This window comes from Amphiprion ocellaris, chromosome 21 (assembly GCF_022539595.1).
Source record: "Amphiprion ocellaris isolate individual 3 ecotype Okinawa chromosome 21, ASM2253959v1, whole genome shotgun sequence".
Classification (NCBI taxonomy): Eukaryota; Metazoa; Chordata; class Actinopteri; family Pomacentridae; genus Amphiprion; species Amphiprion ocellaris.
In genome coordinates, this window is record NC_072786.1 from 695,823 (window position 1) to 716,799 (window position 20,977).

Sequence of the window (20,977 nt, forward strand, 5' to 3'; positions counted from 1 at the left end):
CAACAGGAGGGTTAAGCCAAAGCTTTTGAATTAAAACTGATGGTGTTAATTATAAAATATCCTTATAAAAGAGAAGAAAAACACCAATGGAGAAAACATAAATGTTATATTTTACAGAATTTATTTTCCCATAATTTTTGGACTCTGAGATGGAATCAGGTCCTTTTCTGGAGGATCTGCTGATATTAACAGCATCCACTAACAGGAGAAACCTCCAGACTCCATCTGCGGAGAACAACAGCGCCCCCATGTGGACTGAACAGGAATTTAGGGGTTTTAAAGCCCAGTGAGTGTTTGTTTCTCAGTCAGCTGCCCTCCAAGCTGGGCTCGAACCAACGCGACCTTTAGGTTTTATCATTCATCAGAACTGACTCCATATTCAATCAGTCTTCATCTGAGATGAGCCTCTAACAGCAGGTTGAGTTGTTCTGGTGAATTCAAATACTGTGTTGAATAAGAGGTGTATCGATAGATAGACGATAGATAGATAGATAGACTATAGATAGATAGATAGATAGACTATAGATAGATAGATAGATAGACTATAGATAGATAGATAGATAGATAGATAGATAGATAGATAGATAGATAGATAGATAGATAGATAGATAGATAGATAGATAGACTATAGATAGATAGATAGATAGATAGACTATAGATAGATAGATAGATAGACTATAGATAGATAGATAGATAGATAGATAGATAGATAGACGATAGATAGATAGATAGATAGATAGACTATAGATAGATAGATAGATAGACTATAGATAGATAGATAGATAGATAGATAGATAGATAGACTATAGATAGATAGATAGATAGACTATAGATAAATAGATAGATAGATAGATATAGATAGACTATAGATAGATAGATAGATAGATAGACTATAGATAGATAGATAGATAGATCGATAGATAGATAGATAGATAGACTATAGATAGATAGATAGATAGACTATAGATAGATAGATAGATAGACTATAGATAGATAGATAGATAGATAGATAGATAGATAGATAGACTATAGATAGATAGATAGATATAGATAGACTATAGATAGATAGATAGATAGATAGATAGATAGATAGACTATAGATAGATAGATAGATAGATAGATAGATATAGATAGACTATAGATAGATAGATAGATAGACTATAGATAGATAGATAGATAGATAGATAGATAGATAGATAGATAGATAGATAGATAGATAGACTATAGATAGATAGATAGATAGATAGACTATAGATAGATAGATAGATAGACTATAGATAGATAGATAGATAGATAGATAGATAGATAGATAGATAGATAGATAGATAGATAGATAGACTATAGATAGATAGATAGATAGATAGATAGATATAGATAGACTATAGATAGATAGATAGATAGACTATAGATAGATAGATAGATAGATAGATAGATAGATAGACTATAGATAGATAGATAGACTATAGATAGATAGATAGATAGACTATAGATAGATAGATAGATAGATATAGATAGACTATAGATAGATAGATAGACTATAGATAGATAGATAGATAGATAGATAGATGATAGATAGATAGATAGATAGATAGATAGATAGATAGATAGATAGATAGATAGATAGATAGATAGATAGATAGATAGATAGATAGAATTATTAAAATGAACAAGAAATGGAAGAGAAAATAATGGTGGTCTTATGTAATCTAACGGTGTTAGAAGCATTCCTGTGATAACCGTCATGTAAAAGAACGAACTAAATGTGGGTGCCTGTATAGCTCAGCGTGCTGAGCAGGTGATCCATGTACAGGGGCCCGGGTTCGACTCCTTCTCAGGGCCCTTTGCTGCATGTCTCCCCCCGACTCTTCTCCCATTTCCTGTCTCTCTCTCACTGCACCTTTCGAATAAAAGCCGAAAAAGGCCAGAAAAGTAACTTTAAAAATAAATAAATAAACTAAACATGGCTCGCTGCTGGTCATCAGTTTCAGAGTTACTTTCCATGATGGACCCAGAGGAGTGATCCTCAGAGCTGGTTTCCTCTGCTGTGGTGTTGTTAAAGGCTCCATCATGTACCTCCTTCTCCTAGTCATGGCCGTTAGGAAAATAAATGCAGCAGTGATTCAATTAAACTTCCATCCCTTCTGCAACAATTTGGTTCTTCAAAGATCCGTTTTATTTCAATACATTTAAAAAATGTATTGGATATGAATGTGACTAAACTGATTCAGTCAGCATATTCACCCAAACTTAGTTAATGTATGCAAATTGACACTTTTGTGCGTTAATATCCAGATTATTTACACTTTTAGACGTTAATATCCAGAAAATTGACACTTTTGTGCGTTAATATCCAGGTTATTTATACTTTTGTGCGTTATTGCCCAGATTATTGACACTTTCTTGCATCAATATCAAGGTTATATTGATATTTTTATGTTTCTAACCCAGTAAACGTGACTGAACTCAGCATCAGAAAGAAGCAGACAGACTGTGAAGCACAAAAATAGTTTAATTTCAACAAGGGAATCAAAAATATCTGTGATGAGAGACATAAAGACCTGCATTTACCATCTGCTGATATAGAAGTTCCCTCACAGTGAACATCAGACGATTGTTCATATAAATATACATGTAGCTCAAACCGGATCAAACCAGGTAAGGTCAGATAGTCACCAGGAAACTACAGTCTCCCTCTTATCCAACCTCAACACCCTGTTAGTAGCTTCCATTTGGTCTCTAAGGTTTAGGTTCTCTTCAGGTGTTCTACCTCCTGTTGGGGCCCCACCAGGTTCTCTTCAGGTGTTCTACCTCCTGTTGGGGCCCCACCAGGTTGACCCCTGCAGCTTCATGACGTCGTGTTTCTCCTGGGGGCTGAAGTGCAGGATGGTGAGGATGGCGTTGAGCGTCTGGTTCCTGCCGCTGGAGTCCTGCAGCGTGAGGAACCTGTAGATGACGTTCTTCAGGTACTCCATGTTGGCGCCCTCCCGGCTCCGGTCCCGGACCAGCTTGTCGAGTCGCCCCCGCAGGTCTGACACCTCCTCGTCGTGGCGCTCTCCGTTGGCGATGAGCTTGGCCTGCAGCTGGTGGACGTCCTCCTCCAGCCGGTTCTTCTGCCGCCGCAGGCCGCCCGCCTCCACCTCCTTCCTGGCGAGCTGCTCGGCGTACAGCAGCAGCGTGGACTCAGTGGGCGTAGCCTGCCGCAGGGCCTGGCTGATGATGTCGCCCTCGCTGTCCGGGTCGGCCGGCTGCGCGTCGTCGGCCGGGCCGTCGGCTGGGTTGTAGCTGCAGGCGAGGACGGCGGCCCGCAGCCTCTCCAGCTCCTGGTCCTTCTCGTCCAGCAGCGCCATGGTCCTCTCCCGCTGCTTGTGGAGCTCTGCCTCCAGCCGCAGAAGCTCATCGCGGTGCAGCGTCTCCGCCCGCTCCACTTCCTGTTTGTGAGTGTGCTGCAGCGCCGCCGCCTGCTGCTGCCGCTCCTCCAGCTGCTGCCGGTGGCGCGCCTCGGCCTCGTCACTCTGGATGCGCAGGTTGATGTACTTCTCCCGGAGCTCGGACAGCTGGTCCCTCACCTCCTCCAGCTCCTTGGCCTGGCAGCCGTCTTTGGCGTTCTTGTTCTTCAGCACCACCTGCGCTCGCAGCTTGTAGCGCTCAAACTCCTCTTTCAGTTGCCGCAGCTCCTGCTGGTAGACCAGCGCCGATGTCCCGTCCCCCGCCTCGGCCACGTCCTGGATGTTCAGGTCGGGGTTCCTCTGAGACGCCAGCAGCAGCAGCTTCTTCACCTTCTGCAGCTTGTCCTTCAGCTGTCCCACGTCCAGCTGGGACTCGTCCAGGCTGAGGTCGGAGGACGTCCTGCTGGAGGCAGCGATGGCCAGTGTCTTGTTCTCCGTGTCCAGCTGCAGGATTCGGTCCCGGAGCCTCTGGGCCATCTGCTGGTCACGCTGCTTCGCCTTCTCGCAGGATCCCAGTAGCTCCGACAGCTCTGACACCCGCTGCTCCAGACCGGCCACCCGCAGCTCCGCAGACTGGGCGCGCTCACGTGCACGCTCCTCCGCCTCGCACACCTGCAACACAAAGACAGCTGTCAGTCACCAGGACGGGTTTAGTTAGGTTAGTTTAGCTAGTTAGTGCCAGCCCCCTGGTCAGACCGTAGATGTACCAGTTAGTTTAGTTTAGTTTAGGTTGGCTAGAGTAGTTAGATTACTTTTAGTTGGTTTAGTTTACGTTGGTTTAGTCATTCTCACCTTGTGGGTCTAATTGTAAAGCTACTAGTTAGTTTAGTTTTAGTTGTTTAGTTTAGTTAGTTTAATTTTAATTGGCTTAGTTTTAGTTGGTTAGTTTACTTAAATTAGTTTTTCTCACCTTGCGGGTCTAATCGTAGAGCTACTAGTTGCTTAGTTTAGATTTAGGATAGTTTAGTTCTCACCTTGCGGGTCTCACTGAGGATCTGCTGCTGGAAGTTCTCCTTCATCTCCTTCATCTGCTGCTGCATCTCGTCCACTCTGGGATCCGGTTTCTTCTGCTCATCCTCGGCAGCCTGCAGCCTCCTCCTCAGCTCGTCCCTCTCCTCCCTCACCTGGCTCAGGTGCGCCTCGGACTCCGCCCCCCGGTCCACGGCCTGTGACGTCACGAGGAGGGCGGTGCTGGCGTCCTGCAGGCGCAGCTCGGCATCCTGTCGCAGGTCTCTCTCCTGCTGCAGGATCTTCTGCAGCTCTCTCAGCTGCTGGGCGTGGTCTCCCTGCTCCTGCTCCCTCTCGTGCTGCTGCGTGATGATGCGAGCGCGGGCCTCGGCCAGCTGCTGCTGCAGGGCATTCAGCTCCGCCTCCTGCTTCGTCGCCGTGATGACCAGTCGCTCCTGCAGCTCCTCCACCTCCTGCTTCAGCTGCCGCTTGTCAGCCAGGAAGTTGGCCTCCATGCGAGACTTCTCCTGCGTCACCGTGGCGAGGGCGCCGGTGAGTGTGCTCAGTTGGCCCTTCAGCTGGGTGACACGGCGGTCCGCCTCCGCACTGGGAGGGGGTGTGGCCTGCTGCAGCTCCGCCCCCACGCCGCTGTCAGAGCCGCCGGTGTCCGGCTGCAGGAACAAACAGCATCAAATTAACAGGAAGCGTTGCATTTTATCACTCTGCTCGCAATAACTCAAGTCCAACATGTTCTAGATAAGCGGTGTCCAACATGAGGCCCGCAATCCGGCCCTCAAAAAGTAAAAATTACAGAGAAGACATGAACTGCAGATTCTAAATCAGTAAAACACTCATGTTTGTCTATTCTTTTGTCACATTGTAACTTTTTTGTCAAATTTTTTTGTCTATTTTTTTTTGTCTAATTTTTGTCGTTTGTCTCATTTGTCATTTTGTTTCCCGTTTTTGTCATTTTTTGTCTGATCTTTTTGTCGTTCTGTAACTTTTTTGTCTTGTTCTTTTTTTTTTCCTGTAATCTTGTGGAACGTACCGTAGAACTGGATCGTCCCGGTTCTCCCTGGTCCTCCTCGCTCTGGTACCCCCTGGCCATCTCGCTCGGCGTCTCCACGGACGCCGCCGTCTCCACGCTGTCCTCGCTGTGCAGTGAGCAGCCGTCCTCTGGGAGCTCTGGGGCGGCGTCCTGGCCTTGCTGGTTCAGGTCCACATCCTGGGTCGCTGTCAGGACCTTCAGACTGGCCTCCAGAGCCTCCTTCTCCTTCAGGAGGCTCTTGTAGGCCCGGACCACGTCCTTGAAGCGGGTCTGGTACTGGACCAGCTGCTTCTTCTGGGACTCCACGGTGTCCAGCAGCTCCTTCCTGCTTGGACCGCCGCCGAAACTCATCCCGAACTTCTCCATGACTCTGCCGGTCTACCAGGGTCCACCAGGGTCCACCAGGGTCCACCAGAGTCCACCAGGGTCCACCGGAGTCCACCAGGGTCCACCGGAGTCCACCAGAGTCCACAAGGGTTCACCAGGGTCCACCGGAGTCAGATCAGGACCGGTTTATACTGGAACCATCTTCACCAGGATCAGAACTGAACCTGGAAGAAGACGGGCTTCATTAGAGGTTCTGTAGTAACGTCTATTAACGAGAACTGATCTGTTTCTGTAAAGTTGATCAATTATGTCTGAACTGATTCTTTAATCAGTTTATTGATCAACAGATGATCAGCTGTTTATCCTCTGTATTGATCACTTATTGATTATTGACTCTTCTTGATAAATGTTTTGTTTTGTGAGTTTTTTGACAGAAAACTGGAAGTCTTTAAGTTTTAAGTAAAAAGTTTGTGGTTGTTTTGTGTCTCGTTGCTGTTTTGTCTTTTTCTGGTCGTTCTGTGACTGTGGTTGTTTTGTGTCTCTTTGTTGTTGTTTTGTGTCTCTTTGTTGCTGTTTTGTGTCTCTTTGTTGCTTTTTTGTGTCTCTTTGTTGCTGTTTTATGTCTTTTTCTGGTCGTTCTGTGGTTGTTTTGTGTCTCTTTGTGGTCTTTTTTTGTCACTTTGTGATTATTTTGTGTCGGCTTGTGTTGAAGCAAAATAAATCAACTCAAAACACACAACAAACAGCAAAAATACAGAAAATAAATTAACTTTAAACAAAGGAAAACACAATAACACTGATTAAAGGAAATAAAAGTGAATACTTTGGAGCTTCTGTGTTTGAATCTGATTCATTCTGATTTTATTTCCTTATTATTTTGGTAGTTTTGAGCTTTAAATGTGTAATTTTTGTGTTTTTTTCTGTATTTAACTCAGTTTGAAGCTCAGACTGAATCAGGTGAAACTCACTCTGACGTTTATGACCAGGAGCGGTTCCGCTCGACTCGGTTCTTACCGGATAATCAGCTGATCGACGAACCGGCTGCAACTTCGACGAACCGAAACCGAAATGAGAACCTCCTGAAACCCCGTAAACAAGAAACCTTTCAACTAAAATCCTCCTCTGAGCTTCACCTGTCAACAGCCGCCATGTTGGACCGAGCCGGACGTGGACGAGCAGGAGGGGGCGGGGCTTTGGTGCTGCGTTCATTGACGTCAGGATAAAACATAACTCCAGCAGACTGACTGTTCTGTTCTGTTCAGCTCCAACACTAAAAGACATAAATAAGCATAAAATGACTTTGTTTAATGCTTAAATAATACTGCAGTTGTTTTATCATGTGTTTGCTAATGTTTATTTATGACATAAAGAATTTAAAAACAGTAAAACTTCTCATAAATATGTTGTAAATGAAGGGAAAATGCTAAATAAATAATAACAAATAAAAATGGCAGAGACAGGATTAGTCACATTTTAGAATGGCAGAAATTTTGTGTGTCTCTGTGGTTGTTTTGTGTCTTTGTGGTTGTTTTGTGTCTCTTTGTGGTCGTTTTGTGTCTATTTGTGGCCGTTTTGTGTCTTTGTGGCAGTTTTGTGTCTCTTTGTGGTTGTTTTGTGTCTCTTTGTGGTTGTCTAATCTAATCTTTTTTTTTTTTTTTTTTTATTAGTCGTTATGCAAGGTACAAACAAAACAGGTACCGTACAAATATACAAAGTATTTCTTTCAATGGCTCGTATTTAACAGGAAAGAATGTGAACATAGCAAAGAGCATAAAAGAAAAACATAAGAAAAAAACAAACAAAAAAATAATAATAGAATCAAAATACAGGGCATTTTAAGATATAAAAACAGTTATAGGCAATTCTCAAATGTTTAGATCTTCAAAAAAGGAGAGAAGTTTGTATGCGTGTTTGTTTTTAACCAGACATAATGATTTATGAAAAAGTACCAACTCATTCCTCCAGTGAATAAAATTAGCGATAGATTTAAAGAAACGACATTTGTGAATATTCTAATCTAATCTATTCAATCTTCAAAAACAGTCGGACTAAACATTGAAAGCAGAATCTCCGGTACCTAAACGCATCATTGTCTTCCGCTCTGTCAATAAAGTTTCGTTCAAAGCAGTGACGTCAATTATTCCGCGTTGGCCTGGACGTGGCACCGAGGAGGAGCCGCTGTTCTCCGCCCGTTTTCTCCGCTCTCCCAGCCACTGTTCTCCGCCCGTTTTCTCCGGCTCCGACCAGCAGCTTCTCCCGGAACCGACCAGCCGACTCACCCCGCCTAACAAGCCGCCGTGGGACTCTGGGAAGATGGGTCTGACCATCTCGACGCTGTTCTCCAGGCTCTTCGGGAAGAAGCAGATGCGGATACTGATGGGTGAGCGCCGCGGCTAGGCTAACTAGCTCCGGGCTAACCGGCCGAGCACCCGGCGGCCGGATGGAGACATGTCCGCTGTCTTAGTTACCCCCTAAAACAGATCAGATTTAACGTGTTGCGGGTTTTAAAGTCTAAGTTAGTTAAAGTTTACCTCTAGGTTTACCTGTAAATGCTAAAAACTGGAGCTAACGGAGCTAGCTAACGGAGCTAACTAACGGTGCTAGCGCTGGGAGCTAACGGAGCTAACGGAGCTAACAGTTTAAACGTGTTTACTTCACGTACAGTCAGGTTTAATCTGGTTTATTTGTTTGTTTGTTTGTTTTTTTTTACAGTCGGTTTGGACGCAGCCGGTAAAACTACGATTCTGTACAAACTGAAGCTCGGAGAGATCGTCACCACCATCCCGACTATCGGTGAGTGATCAATAATCGATCAGCAGGTGAGCCCACGTGTTCAGGTGACAGACAGGTGAAGGAAGAGCTGAGTCAGCATCCGGCAGCGTCACGTGATCAATGTCAGCGATCAGTTATTGGAGCTGTCAGATAAAAAGACCCGGGAAACTGATCATTTACATGATCAATATGTTGATGTGTTGGTGGTTTATGTCTCTCTGTAGTTGTTTTGCGTGTCTTTGTGGTTGTTTTGTGGTTGTTTTGTGGTCGTGTTGTGTCTCTTTGTGGTTGTTTTGTGTCTCTTTGAGGCTCTTTGGGTCTCTTTGTGGTTATTTTGTGTCTCCTTGTGGTCGTTGTGTTCTCATCAGTCTCTGGTTTAGATCTTATCAGAACCCTTCCAGGATTATTCTGTATTTCTGTGATGTTTATTGATCCTTCAGGAATCTACAGACATATTTTTGTGTTTTAGGTTTTAAATTCCAGATATTTTTGTGTGTTTTCAGGTTTCAACGTGGAGACGGTGGAGTACAAGAACATCTGTTTCACAGTCTGGGACGTCGGCGGTCAGGATAAAATCAGACCTCTGTGGAGACACTACTTCCAGAACACACAGGTACATAGAACCAGAACTCACAGAACCATGACACACAGGTGCAGAAAATAGAACCAGACCCTAACCCTAAAGCCTGTTTTATGCTTTCCACGTCCGCGGGGTCCGTGTGGCTCCATGCAGACAAATTGCGTCATTTTAGTGGCTACGCCCCCTCCAGCAGCCATTCTCACATGGAAAGTTTCCACGCCGTGCACCTCCACATTTTTCTAACTACACAGATGAAGCATGGAAAAACATGGCAGAGGACCAGGACCTACTCGTAGCTGAAGTCCAGACATACGGGAACTTATACGATTCATCACAGAGATCACCGTGGTAACCAGGTTATGAACAATTCATGGTGTGAAATTAAAACTAACTGCTGAAACAACTATTTAGTAAAATGCCGTGTTGTAAGTTGTGTAAACAATGGCAAACTTCTTCTACACTAGTTTAGTACTAGAGTAGACCAGGTAGATGTTTGTTTGTGATACACTGCCCCCTGCAGTTTGGAAGCAGATGCTACATAGAGTATAGAGTCTGTAGCGGTTCAACTAAAATACAACAAAACACGCGTTCTCTCGAGCGGATTTCCTCGTGGAAAGTATAACCCAGCCATAACCCAACGCGCAGAACCACAACACACAGAACTGAAACATGTAGAACCAAAACACGTAGAACCACAACACACAGAACCGAAACACAGAGAACCACAACACATAGAACCGAAACACAGAGAACCAGAACTCAGGTAACTCTCAGGAAATCTGCAGCCCTCAGGTGTTTATCAGCTGCTCTGTGGGCCTCATGACTGTTCCTGATATTGATGTTGATGTAGTATTGATATTGTTATTGATAATGTATGGGTGATTATTGGTGATCAATAACGTGTTATTGCTCCAGGGTCTGATCTTCGTGGTGGACAGTAACGACAGAGAGAGAGTAACAGAGTCGGCGGAAGAGCTCTCCAAGATGGTGAGAAAGCTCTTCTGTTCCTCACACCAATGACATCATTCGGCTTGTTTTGGTCACACGGTGACATCATCGGTCACATGACTCCACAGATCCAGGAAGACGAGCTGAAGGAAGCGGTGCTTCTGGTGTTCGCCAACAAACAGGATCTTCCCAACGCCATGGGGGTCAGCGAGCTGACCGACAAGCTGGGGCTGCACAGCATGCGTAGCAGGACCGTAAGTAATCAATAACCTATCAATAATCAATATGTCAGAGCAGCAGGACCGTAAATAATCAAAAACTTATCAATAATCAGTCAATAATCAATCAATAATCAATACGTTAGAGCAGCAGGACCGTAAGTAATCAATAACCTATCAATAATCAGTCAATAATCAATCAATAATCAATACGTTAGAGCAGCAGGACCGCAAATAATCAGTAACCAATCAATAATCAATACATCAGAGCAGCAGGACTGTAAGTAATCGATAACCTATCAATAATTAGTCAATAATCAATAAGTCAGAGCAGCAGGACTGTAAGTTATCAATCAATAATCAATACGTCAGAGCAGCAGGACTGTAAGTAATCAATAACCAGTCTGTAATCAATCAATACATCAAAGCAGCAGAAACAGTGAATCTACTGATCTAGAATCAGATTAAACAGATCAATGTCAGATAGTAGTTCCAGTGATAATTACTGATTTCTGATCAGTTTAATAATCAGATTGATTTGATTTAGATCCATTTCTGATCTGTTTTTTAATCAGACTGAACGGTTTCTGGTCAGTTTGATTAGTTTTATAAACGTATTGAGCCGTTATTGATCATGAATTGGTGATGTATTGATCACTTACTGATCAGTTATTGATCATGTAATGGTGATGTATTGATCATGTGTATTGATCAGTTATTGATCAGTTATTAATGGTGTATTGATCAGTTATTGATATGTGTATTGATCAGTTGTTGATCGTGTATTGATCAGTTATTGATGAGTTACTGATGATGTGTATTGATGAGTTATTGATGATGTTTCGGTTGTGTATTAATCAGTTATTGATGATGTGTATTGATGAGTTATTGATGACCTATCGGTTGTGTATTAATCAGTTATTGATGATGTGTATTGATGAGTTATTGATGATCTATCGGTTGTATATTAATCAGTTATTGATGATGTGTATTGATGACCTATCGGTTGTATAGTAATCAGTTATTGATGGTGTGTATTGATGAGTTATTGATGACGTATCGGTTGTGTATTAATCAGTTATTGATGATGTGTATTGATGACCTATCGGTTGTGTATTAATCACTTATTGATGATGTGTATTGATGACCTATGGGTTGTGTATTAATCAGTTATTGATGATGTGTATTGATGACCTATGAGTTGTGTATTAATCAGTTATTGATGATGTGTATTGATGACCTATCGGTTGTGTATTAATCAGTTATTGATGATGTGTATTGATGACCTATCGGTTGTGTATTAATCAGTTATTGATGATGTGTATTGATGACCTATCGGTTGTGTATTAATCAGTTATTGATGATGTGTATTGATGACCTATCGGTTGTGTATTAATCAGTTATTGATGATGTGTATTGATGAGTTATTGATGACCTATCGGTTGTCTTCCAGTGGCATGTCCAGGCCACCTGTGCCACTCAGGGGACGGGTCTCTATGAGGGTCTGGACTGGCTGTCCAATGAGCTGTCGAAGCACTAGACCACCTAACAGGAAGCAGGAAGCAGTAGACTGATGTCATCGACTGATCTCACGACTGATGTCACCGTGTACAAACGAAGGCAGCGGAGCTTCACAGGACTGTTTGGTTTCTTTTTTTTAAATTATAAATGTGTGTCTGTAGGAGGAAGTGATGTCATGAACTCTGAGCTCACCTTGATTTCCCAGCATCCTCTTCTTCTTCTGTTTTTTTTTCTTTTAATCCGCATGTTTTAACTCAGAATCATGTGACAGGATGTCGTGGAAGAGGAGGGGCGGGGCTTACAGCAGGTGGCGGTCACCTGGGGGGCAAGGGGGCGGGGTTTAAGGCAGGTGATGACTCATTCCACAGAACCGAGCTGTCGGCCGTCATTCCTAATTAATGTGAAGAAGAAGAAACGCAGCGACGACGATGCAATAAAGGTTCTTTTTTTCTTCTCATGTGTTTCTGATGTTTGTTCTCAGTTTGTTTCGACTTTATTTACATTTTTATACGTCATTTCATCTCAACGTACTTTGTTTAGTTTATATTTGTTTGAAATATTCTGAATGCTTTACATTTATCTGAATTAGCTTGAAATGTCTTACATTTTTTTCTAAAAATATAATTTTACGTTTGTCCTAAATTTATTTTACATTTTTAAAAAATATCTAAGTTCATTTCAAATGTGCCCAAATGGATTTTTAATTTGTTGTTTATTCTAAATTTATTTTTAATTAAAAAAAAGATATTTTAAATGTGTTTTAAATTTTAAAAATATATTCTAAGTTTATTTAAAATTTACTTTAAATTAATTTTTGATTTATTAGAAATATTCTAGATATGTTTCAAATTTATTTAAATTAGCTTGTCTTAATTTTTTCTAGATTTATTTTAAGTTTATCCTGAATTTATTTGACATTTCTCCGAAATATTCTAGATGTTTTTTTTATTTGAAGTTTGCTCTACTTATTTGAAATGTGTCAGAAAATTATTTTAAATATATTCTAAGTTTTTTTCTTATTCTAAATATTTCTGAATTTATTTTAAATTTGCACTAAATGTATTTTTAATTTGAAATATTCTAAATATGTTGTAATTAAGTCTGTTCTATTTATTCTAAATGTTTGAAAATTATTTTAAATATGTTGTAGTTTTTATTTTTTATTTTTTTCTTTAAATATATTTTGGTTTTATTTGAATTAGCTCTAAATTTATTTTAAAGTTCTGTTTATTCTAAAGATTTCTGAATTTATTTATTTTTAAGTTCCAGATTATATACAGCATTTTTCTTCCACTGTCAAAAGATTTTTTCTTTATATTTTTATGATAAACTTTTCTGAAATTTCCCCTTTTGTAATCATCAGACTTTTAGTTTTTTTTTTTTTTTTTTATCAGACACCAAATTGTTTTCACTTCTAGTTACTTCAAACTGTTCTCATGTTAAAATGTTTTCTGGTGGTGAAATAACATTTTATTGAGGTTTATAAATATCTGCACGTGTGCTGCTTCCATTGAGGCCAAAAACTAACACGCTCAAACAAACTTCTCGTTAAACTATTTTAATTTAAAACTAAAGCTTCAACTTTCTTCATTATAATGTGAATTTATTTCACAAAATTTGTTTAAAAAAATTAAAAATCGGATGAAACGACAAAAGATTCAAATAATTTTATTTGACAGAAAACTTAAACAGCAAACAAACTAAATGTCAAATAAACTGCAGTCACACTTTCATCATCGGACCACCTGACCTCCTCCTACACGCTGATTGGCTCGTGCTGGTTGTTCTGACGTTTGACCACGAACACCTTCTGACCGGAAACCGTCACCGTGTAGACGAAGTCCTCCAGGATCACTGAGGAAACAGCTCAGGTGAAGTCCAGGTGGGTCCAGACCAATCGCTTATCAATCAACTAATCAATCGATCGATACCTGACATCCGTTTGAAGGGCGGATCGGTCGACCCGGACAACCTGAAGCGACTCGCCGTGCGGACCATCTGCATCATGACGCCGGCCGTGTGCTCGTCGTTCTCCAGCTCACCTGCAGACTGGACAGGTGAGACCGATCAGGAGTTATTGGAGGTTTATAATCAATAATCAATAACTGAACGGTTCGTGTGTTTCTTTAAAATCAAACTGGTAAAGACGGTTTTTAATAAAGAACAAAGACTCCAAACGCCATTCAAAAATCAATCATTTTTACATGTTTCTGTAGATTAGTTTACAAAAAATTCTAAAATTAAGTGAAATTTGACTATATATTGTGTCGTTCTACTAATTTTACCCATTTTAACATGTATCCTGTTTAACAAACTAAAACACCAGACTACATTCACATATAGAAATATATATATATATAGATATAGATATAGATATAGATATATATAGATATAGCAAAATATAGAAAAAAATTCGCAAAAAAAAGGTGAAAGATGTTAAAACTAAATATTAGCTGGTATTTAAATGGCCCAAACTCCACCATTTTTACACGGTTCTCTAGTTGTATTAGTTCCCAAAATAATATAAAAACATGAGGACACAAATGTCACATCACTGTATTAATAACTGAGAATGCGTTTATGAATCCAGTTACTGTATTAAATGTTTTTAATTTGGTTTTAGTGGGTAAAAGTTGTCAGATAGAGGAATCTAAAATTCAGTGAAATTTGAATGGAGTTTGGCGCTACTATATCAGTAATCTCAATTTTACCCACTTTGACGTGTATTCTGTTGCTTAACAAGCAAAAACAGCAGACTACATTCACAAATCGTGCAATTTCATTCCTTAATAAATGATAAAACTGAAGCAAACACGGATGGGAGTAAATATTAGCTGGTGTTTAAAGGGACGTGGGGATTAACGCCAAACTCCATTCAAAAATAGACCATTTTAAGTTTTTTTTCTTATCTATTACTTAAATTCTGGAATCTGACTGATAATACAAATTATTAATAAGAATTATAAGAAGTTAAACAACAAAACGGCTCACAAAAAACGCGGAATAAACCAGTAGATTAGAAGAAAACAAAATATTCAGACTGTTGTTCCACCGAGGGGACGTTTAACGGGATTAACTCGAGTGTTAAATTAGCAGAAATGTGAATGGAGTTCGGTTCGGTTCTGCTTGGTTCCACTTACGGCCAGAACTCCGTCCTCACTGATGACCAGGTAACCGAGCTGGTCGGGGATCCGGTCCAGACCCGCGGTGAGCGCAGCGGTGCTCTGGAACAGGAGGACAGATGAGCAAACAGGCTAACTGCTAACAGACTGAGTGCTAACAGGCTAACCAGCGTCTGTAAACTCTACAAACTGTAAAATCTATATTCCTAAAACGTCTCACTGTATAAATAAACTTCATAAACTCAATAAAAGTCAAAAATAGAAGTTTGAACCGTCAAACGCACCATCTTTCTTCTTCTTCTGTTCCTAAAAACTGCAGCTCTGCACCATTTCCTGTTTCTGCTGGATTTTTCACGTGACCGCTGAGGCTTTCAAGTGCCGTCGGATAAAATACAACCCTAATGAAAATATTGGTGCGTCTGGTGCACATTTGACCATTTTTATACAGATTAAAACATAAAAAAACAGCAGATTATTGAATAGAGTATTGCATCAGGTTATTGTTACTGCAGCAGGAACAGTTAAAAAAAAATACTGGACCGAACGCACCACACCAGACTCCTTTCAGATTTTATTAAATTAGTATTCAGCTTGTTTAGGGTAACATTTTTTGACTGATTGTTTATAAGATCCCTAAAGTGCTTTATTTGGATCACATCTGCTGCTTTCTAATGATATTTATTTTAATCTGAGTGCTAGTCCCTGAGATTAAATAGATTTCTAGTCCCCACATGAGACGATAAGTGAGTCTTAAATTAGCTGATTTTTAAACGGAGTCTGGTTCAGACACTGCCTCGGCTGTAGTGAATAAACGGGTTGTTGAATGCTTTAATTGGCTGATATTCTAACAGATTCTGGTTCAGAGACGATAAATGAAGCTTAGACTTGCTGGGTTTTGAACAGATTCTGGTTTCATGTGAACTAAATGTATTCAGATGGTGAATAAATCTTGAATTAATCTTTAAATTGGCTGATACTTGAACAGGCAGACACATAATTTGCGTTTTGCCAATCTTATTCTCCATTTTCTCCATTTTTATTACCGATAATAAAACGTGAAAAAGTGTGAAAATCTAAAGTGAGTCCCTGAAGGCAGCACGCAGCGATTTAAACGTGACGTCATCGCATTCTGTTAAATTAAACTAATAAAAAATAAATAAAATTAATTAATTAATTTGAATAACAACGATGTGAAGCTCCAGATTTGTTTTATAAAATTATTTTACTGTCAAAAAATTACAAGAATAATTACATAAATGAATAAATATTAATTTCCGGACCGAACCGGAAGTGCCGATCAGCTGACCTCCTCACATGACCTGCAGCCTACCGAGCTGATCCTCTTCGTTCCGTCCGTTTTTCTCCGTTACATCACCGGGACTCCGTGATGGCCGGCCGCGGGAAGCTGATCGCCGTGATCGGGGACGAGGACACATGCACGGGCTTCCTGCTCGGCGGCATCGGAGAGCTTAACAAGAACCGGAAACCGAATTTCCTGGTGGTGGAGAAGGACACGAGCATCACGGAGATCGAGGAGACCTTCAAGTAAGATGGAGAGACTGGGCCAGATTCCGTGTAGAAAATGTCTAATTTAAGGATTCAACGAGGGGCTGAATACATCTAATATACACGGAACCAGAGTCCATGTAAAGATGAATTTATCGTCTAGTTCATTGACTGAATACATCAAATATAAACACAGAGACAGGGCCAGAGTCCGTTTAGAAAATATCTAATTTAAGGATTTATTTATTTTCTAATTCACTGACTGAACACAGAACAAGTGAACAGTGACTGGACCAGGGTCTGTTCAAAAATCATTTGATTTAAGGATTTGCTTTTTTTCTGTTCATTCGAGATTTGGTATATTTAAAATATTTTTAAATTAAATTGAAAAAAATTCTAAATGTATGTGAAATATGTCCTGAATTTATTCTAAACTTGTCGTATTTATTCTAAATATTGGTTATTTTTAATTTGCTTTGTCAAATTTCTCATGAATTTATTATTAAATTATTTTATTTTAAATTTGCTGTAATATATTTTTTAGTTCTAAATTTATGTCAAATTTCTCTAGAATTTATTCAGAATTTGTTCTATTTTTTCTCAATGGAATTTATTATAAATTGGCTTTAAATTTATTTTAGATGTCCTTAATTTTAAATGTATCCAAAAAGTTTTCAATTTAATTATATTACATTTACATTTATTTTAAATTGTTTCTAAATGTATTTATTTATTTTTGTAATTTTCCGATTATATACAGCATTCTCTGCCACTGTCAAGAAAGGGCAAATTGTTATTTATTATTATTATTGTTTTATTTTTTAGCTTTAAATTTATTTTTTAAATCTAAATTTGTGTGAAATTTGTCCTGAATTTATTCTAAATTTGTTTAAATGTTATTTAATTTAAATGTTCTTATTTTTAAATTTATTCTAAACATGTTTTTAATTAAATTTTAACTACAGTTACACTTTTTAAAAAATTGTTGCTAAATTTATTTACTTTTTTATTCACACTTAAATACAGATTTACAAGGAATTTTGAGAATATATTTATTTTTATATTTATTTATTGAATGATAAACGTTTTTTGGAGTTTCCCTTGAAGTTAACATTATTTCGAGTTTTTTTTTTTAAAATGAGACACAAAATTATTCAGTGGGCTGTGTGGATCTAAAATGTGATCGATAATCAATAACTGGTTCTGATAAAATGACTCTTTAGTTTAAAGCAGTGGTTCCCAACCTGGGGTCCGCGCCCCCCCAGGGGGGCGCCAGAGATCTCAGGGGGAGCAAAGCTTTCTCTGCTCTGAGGCTGTGATGTTATAAAAAATAGATTTTTACATTCTGGATAAAATCAGAGTAACAGACTCACTGTGTCATCACAAGTCCACCTATAAAACATTTTTAAAACACATTTATTTGGTCTTTCTTCAGGTTGGCTTCTAGTTCATCCAGATTCATTAGTTTGTGTTACAGTTAGAAAATTACTGACGGGAACAATGTCTGAAAAACGCAAAACGGGTGAAGATTCATCAGTACCTAAAAACTCTGGCTATACCTCGAGAGTTACCTTGAATTTGGTTTTATTAAAGGACAAGACAGAATTATGTTATTTGTAGTGAAATGCTCGCAAATGACAGCATGAAGCCAGAGAATTACGGCGACGTCAGGAAATAAAACACAGTTCGGTAAAGTCGGAAGGATATTCACAAATTCGGACTTCCGGCATCAATAACTCATTAAATATACGTTGTCTAAACATAAACGATGCCTCTTTTCCATCGTTGTAAGGTAGACAATTTGCTACAAGCCCAGTTTAATCAAAAGTAGCTACAGAAATAACATTGGTGTCTATGAGCAGCCGGCTGTGAGACGAGTGAACAGGAACCGTCTGCAAAATGCAAAACCGCTGCAAACAGCGAAGAGACACAAATATTCAACAAATTTACTGCAGCCAGCAACTGACTCCTGCTGATCATACTACAACTCTTGGTTTGATATTACATTTTTTTTCATAATTTTAAGGATTTTTTTTAGTAAAAAAGACCAAAAAAAACCTTAACTCTTATGCATTGTAGTGTCACTACATTTACTGCAGCCATAAACTCTCTCCTCCTCGTCATAGTACAACTCCTAGTTTGATATAAAAAATTATTTTTTTTTCAATTTTAGGGAATTTTCTATTGTATTCATGGGTGGTGGTGGTGGTGGTGGTGGTGGTGGTGGTGGTGGGGGGGCAGCTTATAGGGCAGCTCCAAGCCTAAGAGGTTGGGAACCACTGGTTTAAAGGTTCAGTCAGTGACTGAATGCATCAAATCCATTCACTGTCACTAAACCAGAGTCCGTTCAAAAATCATCTAATTTAAGAATTTATTTATTTGAATTGTTGTTTATTCTACATGTTATATATAAATTAAAATAAATTCAATTAGCTTTATTTTTTTGTATATTTATTTGAAATTTCTCTTTTTTCTAAATGTTATTTATTTTAAATTTTCTTAATTTTAAGTTTATTTTAAAATTATTCTAAATTTATATCAGATTTCTCTTGAATTTATTCTAAATTTATTCTATTTATCCTAAATGTTATTTATTTTAAGTGACCTAAATTTATTTAAAATTTATTCTAATGTAGCATTTATTTTATTGTAATTAATATATTTATTTTTTGCTCCTGTCTATAAGGGGAATTGGAAAAAGGAAATGCCTGTTTGGTTCTAAAATGTGATTGATAAGTCTTTCTGGTAAAATTACTTTTTAATTTAAGGATTCAATCAGTGACTGACACTGAACTAGAGTCCATTAAAAAAAATAGTCATTTTAAAGATTAATTTACTGATTAATACGTCAAATACATTAAACTGTGACTGAACCAGATCTGTTCAAAAATCTCCCCGTTTAAGGCTTTATTTATGGACTCATGAAGTAACTGAAGATATCTGTTAAAAATGGTAAAATTGGACTGGTTTCAGTATGATTTTCTGCAGGTTTAGGACTAAATTTAAACTTGGTTATAGACTGGTTTTAGCCCTTTTTAAACTGGTTTAGGACTCGGTTTTAAGATGGTTTTGTAGTTGTTTTGGAATGTCACTGGAATGGATTTAGAATTAGTTGCAGACTGATTTTCAACTGGTTTTGAACTAAATTCAAACTTCGTTCTAGACTGGTTTTAGCCTTTTTAAAACAAACTGGTTTAGGACTTGGTTTTAATATGGTTTGGTACTGTCATTGGGATCGTTTTAGAGTTGTTTTAGACTGGTTTTGTACTGGCTTTAGACTCATATTAGACTGGTTTTGTACTGGCTTTAGACTCATGTTAGACTGGTTTTAGACTGGTTTTGAACTAAATATAAACTTGGTATTAGCCTTTTTTAAAAGCTTGTTTTGGACTAGGTTTTAATATGGTTTTAGACTGGTTTCAGAATTAGTTGTAGACTTTGTATTAGACTGGTTTTAGTATGGTTTTGTATGGGTTCTAATATTGTTTTAGTATGGTTTTGTATGGGTATTAGACTTGGTATTAGACTAGTTTTCAACTGGTTTTACAGCTAAATCAACACAGATTTAAAATGAATAGAGACTTCAGTTCTGTTTGGTTCTGCAGAGCTTCATCTAACCTTCTCCATTATTTCCTCGTGGATGTTGAACTTTATCTCAGTAACTCCTGATCTTCAGTCTTTATGTTGGTTCTTTTGTTAACTTTCAGCCTCACGTCTCTGTTAAATGTGTCTAAATCTGAATGGACTCTGGCTGATTGATCTTTGTGTCTGCAGGAGTTTCTTGGCTCGTAACGACATCGGCATCATCCTGATCAACCAGTTCATCGCTGAGATGATCCGTCACGCCATCGACGCCCACATGCAGTCCATCCCGGCGGTCCTGGAGATCCCGTCTAAGGAGCATCCCTACGACGCTTCCAAGGACTCCATCCTGCGCCGGGCCAAGGGCATGTTCTCCGCCGAAGACTTCCGATGAGATGCACTGCCCTGAGATGCTCCTGATGTTGTTGTTGTTGTGATTAATAGATTAACTATCGGCGTATTGATCGGCTCCTCGTCTTTACTTTGTCCTGCTCAGGCAGCTGCTTCTTGAAGTGGAAATGTTTCCTGTGATTCATCGTCATTCTGTTGTTTTTAGACCAAAATGATTCATGTTTTCTTTCCTCTCAGCTCAACCTGTTTTCTTCCTCTTTGTTCCAGATGTGTTAACTTATGAAACTTTAACAGATGTTGGATCCAATAAAATGTTGTTTGTTGTGAAGTTCAGCTGTTTGTTCGTCATTCCTGAGCAGAAACATAAGACTCTGCTCAGGACTTCACAGGGACTGGTTTTAGAAGGGTTTTTGGCACAGTTTTAGGCCTGGTTTCGGACTTAGTCTTGAACTGGTTTGATGCTGGTTTTTGACCTTGTTTCAAACTTGGTTTTACAGTGATTTTCCACTGGTTTAGGCTTGCTTTAGGCTTGGGTTTTGATTGGTTTTAGGCTCATTTTCAACTTGCTTTTGATGGGTTTTGACATAGTTGTAGACCTGGTTTTAAGC

At 39.2% G+C, this 20,977-nt stretch overlaps 4 protein-coding genes across 5 annotated transcripts; 2 read left to right on the plus strand and 2 right to left on the minus strand.

Moving 5' to 3' along the window:
- Positions 1 to 2,491: 2,491 nt before the first annotated feature.
- On the minus strand, positions 2,492 to 6,941 carry gcc1 (GRIP and coiled-coil domain containing 1). 2 transcript variants are annotated; one of them, XM_055006758.1, is made up of 5 exons: positions 6,784 to 6,941; positions 5,443 to 5,993; positions 4,421 to 5,065; positions 2,789 to 4,058; positions 2,492 to 2,747 (listed from the first exon to the last, which is right to left on the minus strand). In XM_055006758.1, exons 2-4 carry the CDS (start codon positions 5,806 to 5,808, stop codon positions 2,805 to 2,807), a joined length of 2,265 nt encoding a protein of 754 aa, XP_054862733.1. In that variant the 5' UTR covers positions 5,809 to 5,993; positions 6,784 to 6,941; the 3' UTR covers positions 2,492 to 2,747; positions 2,789 to 2,804. The 2 variants fall into 2 exon arrangements, with proteins under 2 accessions (XP_054862733.1, XP_023129604.1); XM_023273836.3 differs by having other exon boundaries at positions 2,492 to 4,058.
- A 971-nt stretch (positions 6,942 to 7,912) lies between these two features.
- Positions 7,913 to 12,269, plus strand: LOC111570863 (ADP-ribosylation factor 4). The gene is made up of 6 exons (XM_023273829.3): positions 7,913 to 8,149; positions 8,482 to 8,562; positions 9,045 to 9,154; positions 10,037 to 10,108; positions 10,198 to 10,323; positions 11,741 to 12,269. Exons 1-6 carry the CDS (start codon positions 8,083 to 8,085, stop codon positions 11,825 to 11,827), a joined length of 543 nt encoding a protein of 180 aa, XP_023129597.1. The 5' UTR covers positions 7,913 to 8,082; the 3' UTR covers positions 11,828 to 12,269.
- Positions 12,270 to 13,460: 1,191 nt separating this feature from the next.
- Positions 13,461 to 15,311, minus strand: lamtor4 (late endosomal/lysosomal adaptor, MAPK and MTOR activator 4). Its single transcript, XM_023273839.3, has 4 exons — positions 15,215 to 15,311; positions 14,949 to 15,032; positions 13,740 to 13,857; positions 13,461 to 13,662 (listed from the first exon to the last, which is right to left on the minus strand). Exons 1-4 carry the CDS (start codon positions 15,215 to 15,217, stop codon positions 13,565 to 13,567), a joined length of 303 nt encoding a protein of 100 aa, XP_023129607.1. The 5' UTR covers positions 15,218 to 15,311; the 3' UTR covers positions 13,461 to 13,564.
- On the plus strand, positions 13,733 to 20,697 carry atp6v1f (ATPase H+ transporting V1 subunit F). Its single transcript, XM_023273838.3, has 3 exons — positions 13,733 to 13,865; positions 16,256 to 16,475; positions 20,211 to 20,697. The coding sequence occupies exons 1-3, from the start codon at positions 13,814 to 13,816 to the stop codon at positions 20,410 to 20,412; spliced, it is 474 nt and encodes a 157-aa protein (XP_023129606.2). The 5' UTR covers positions 13,733 to 13,813; the 3' UTR covers positions 20,413 to 20,697.
- The last annotated feature ends 280 nt before the right edge of the window (positions 20,698 to 20,977 follow it).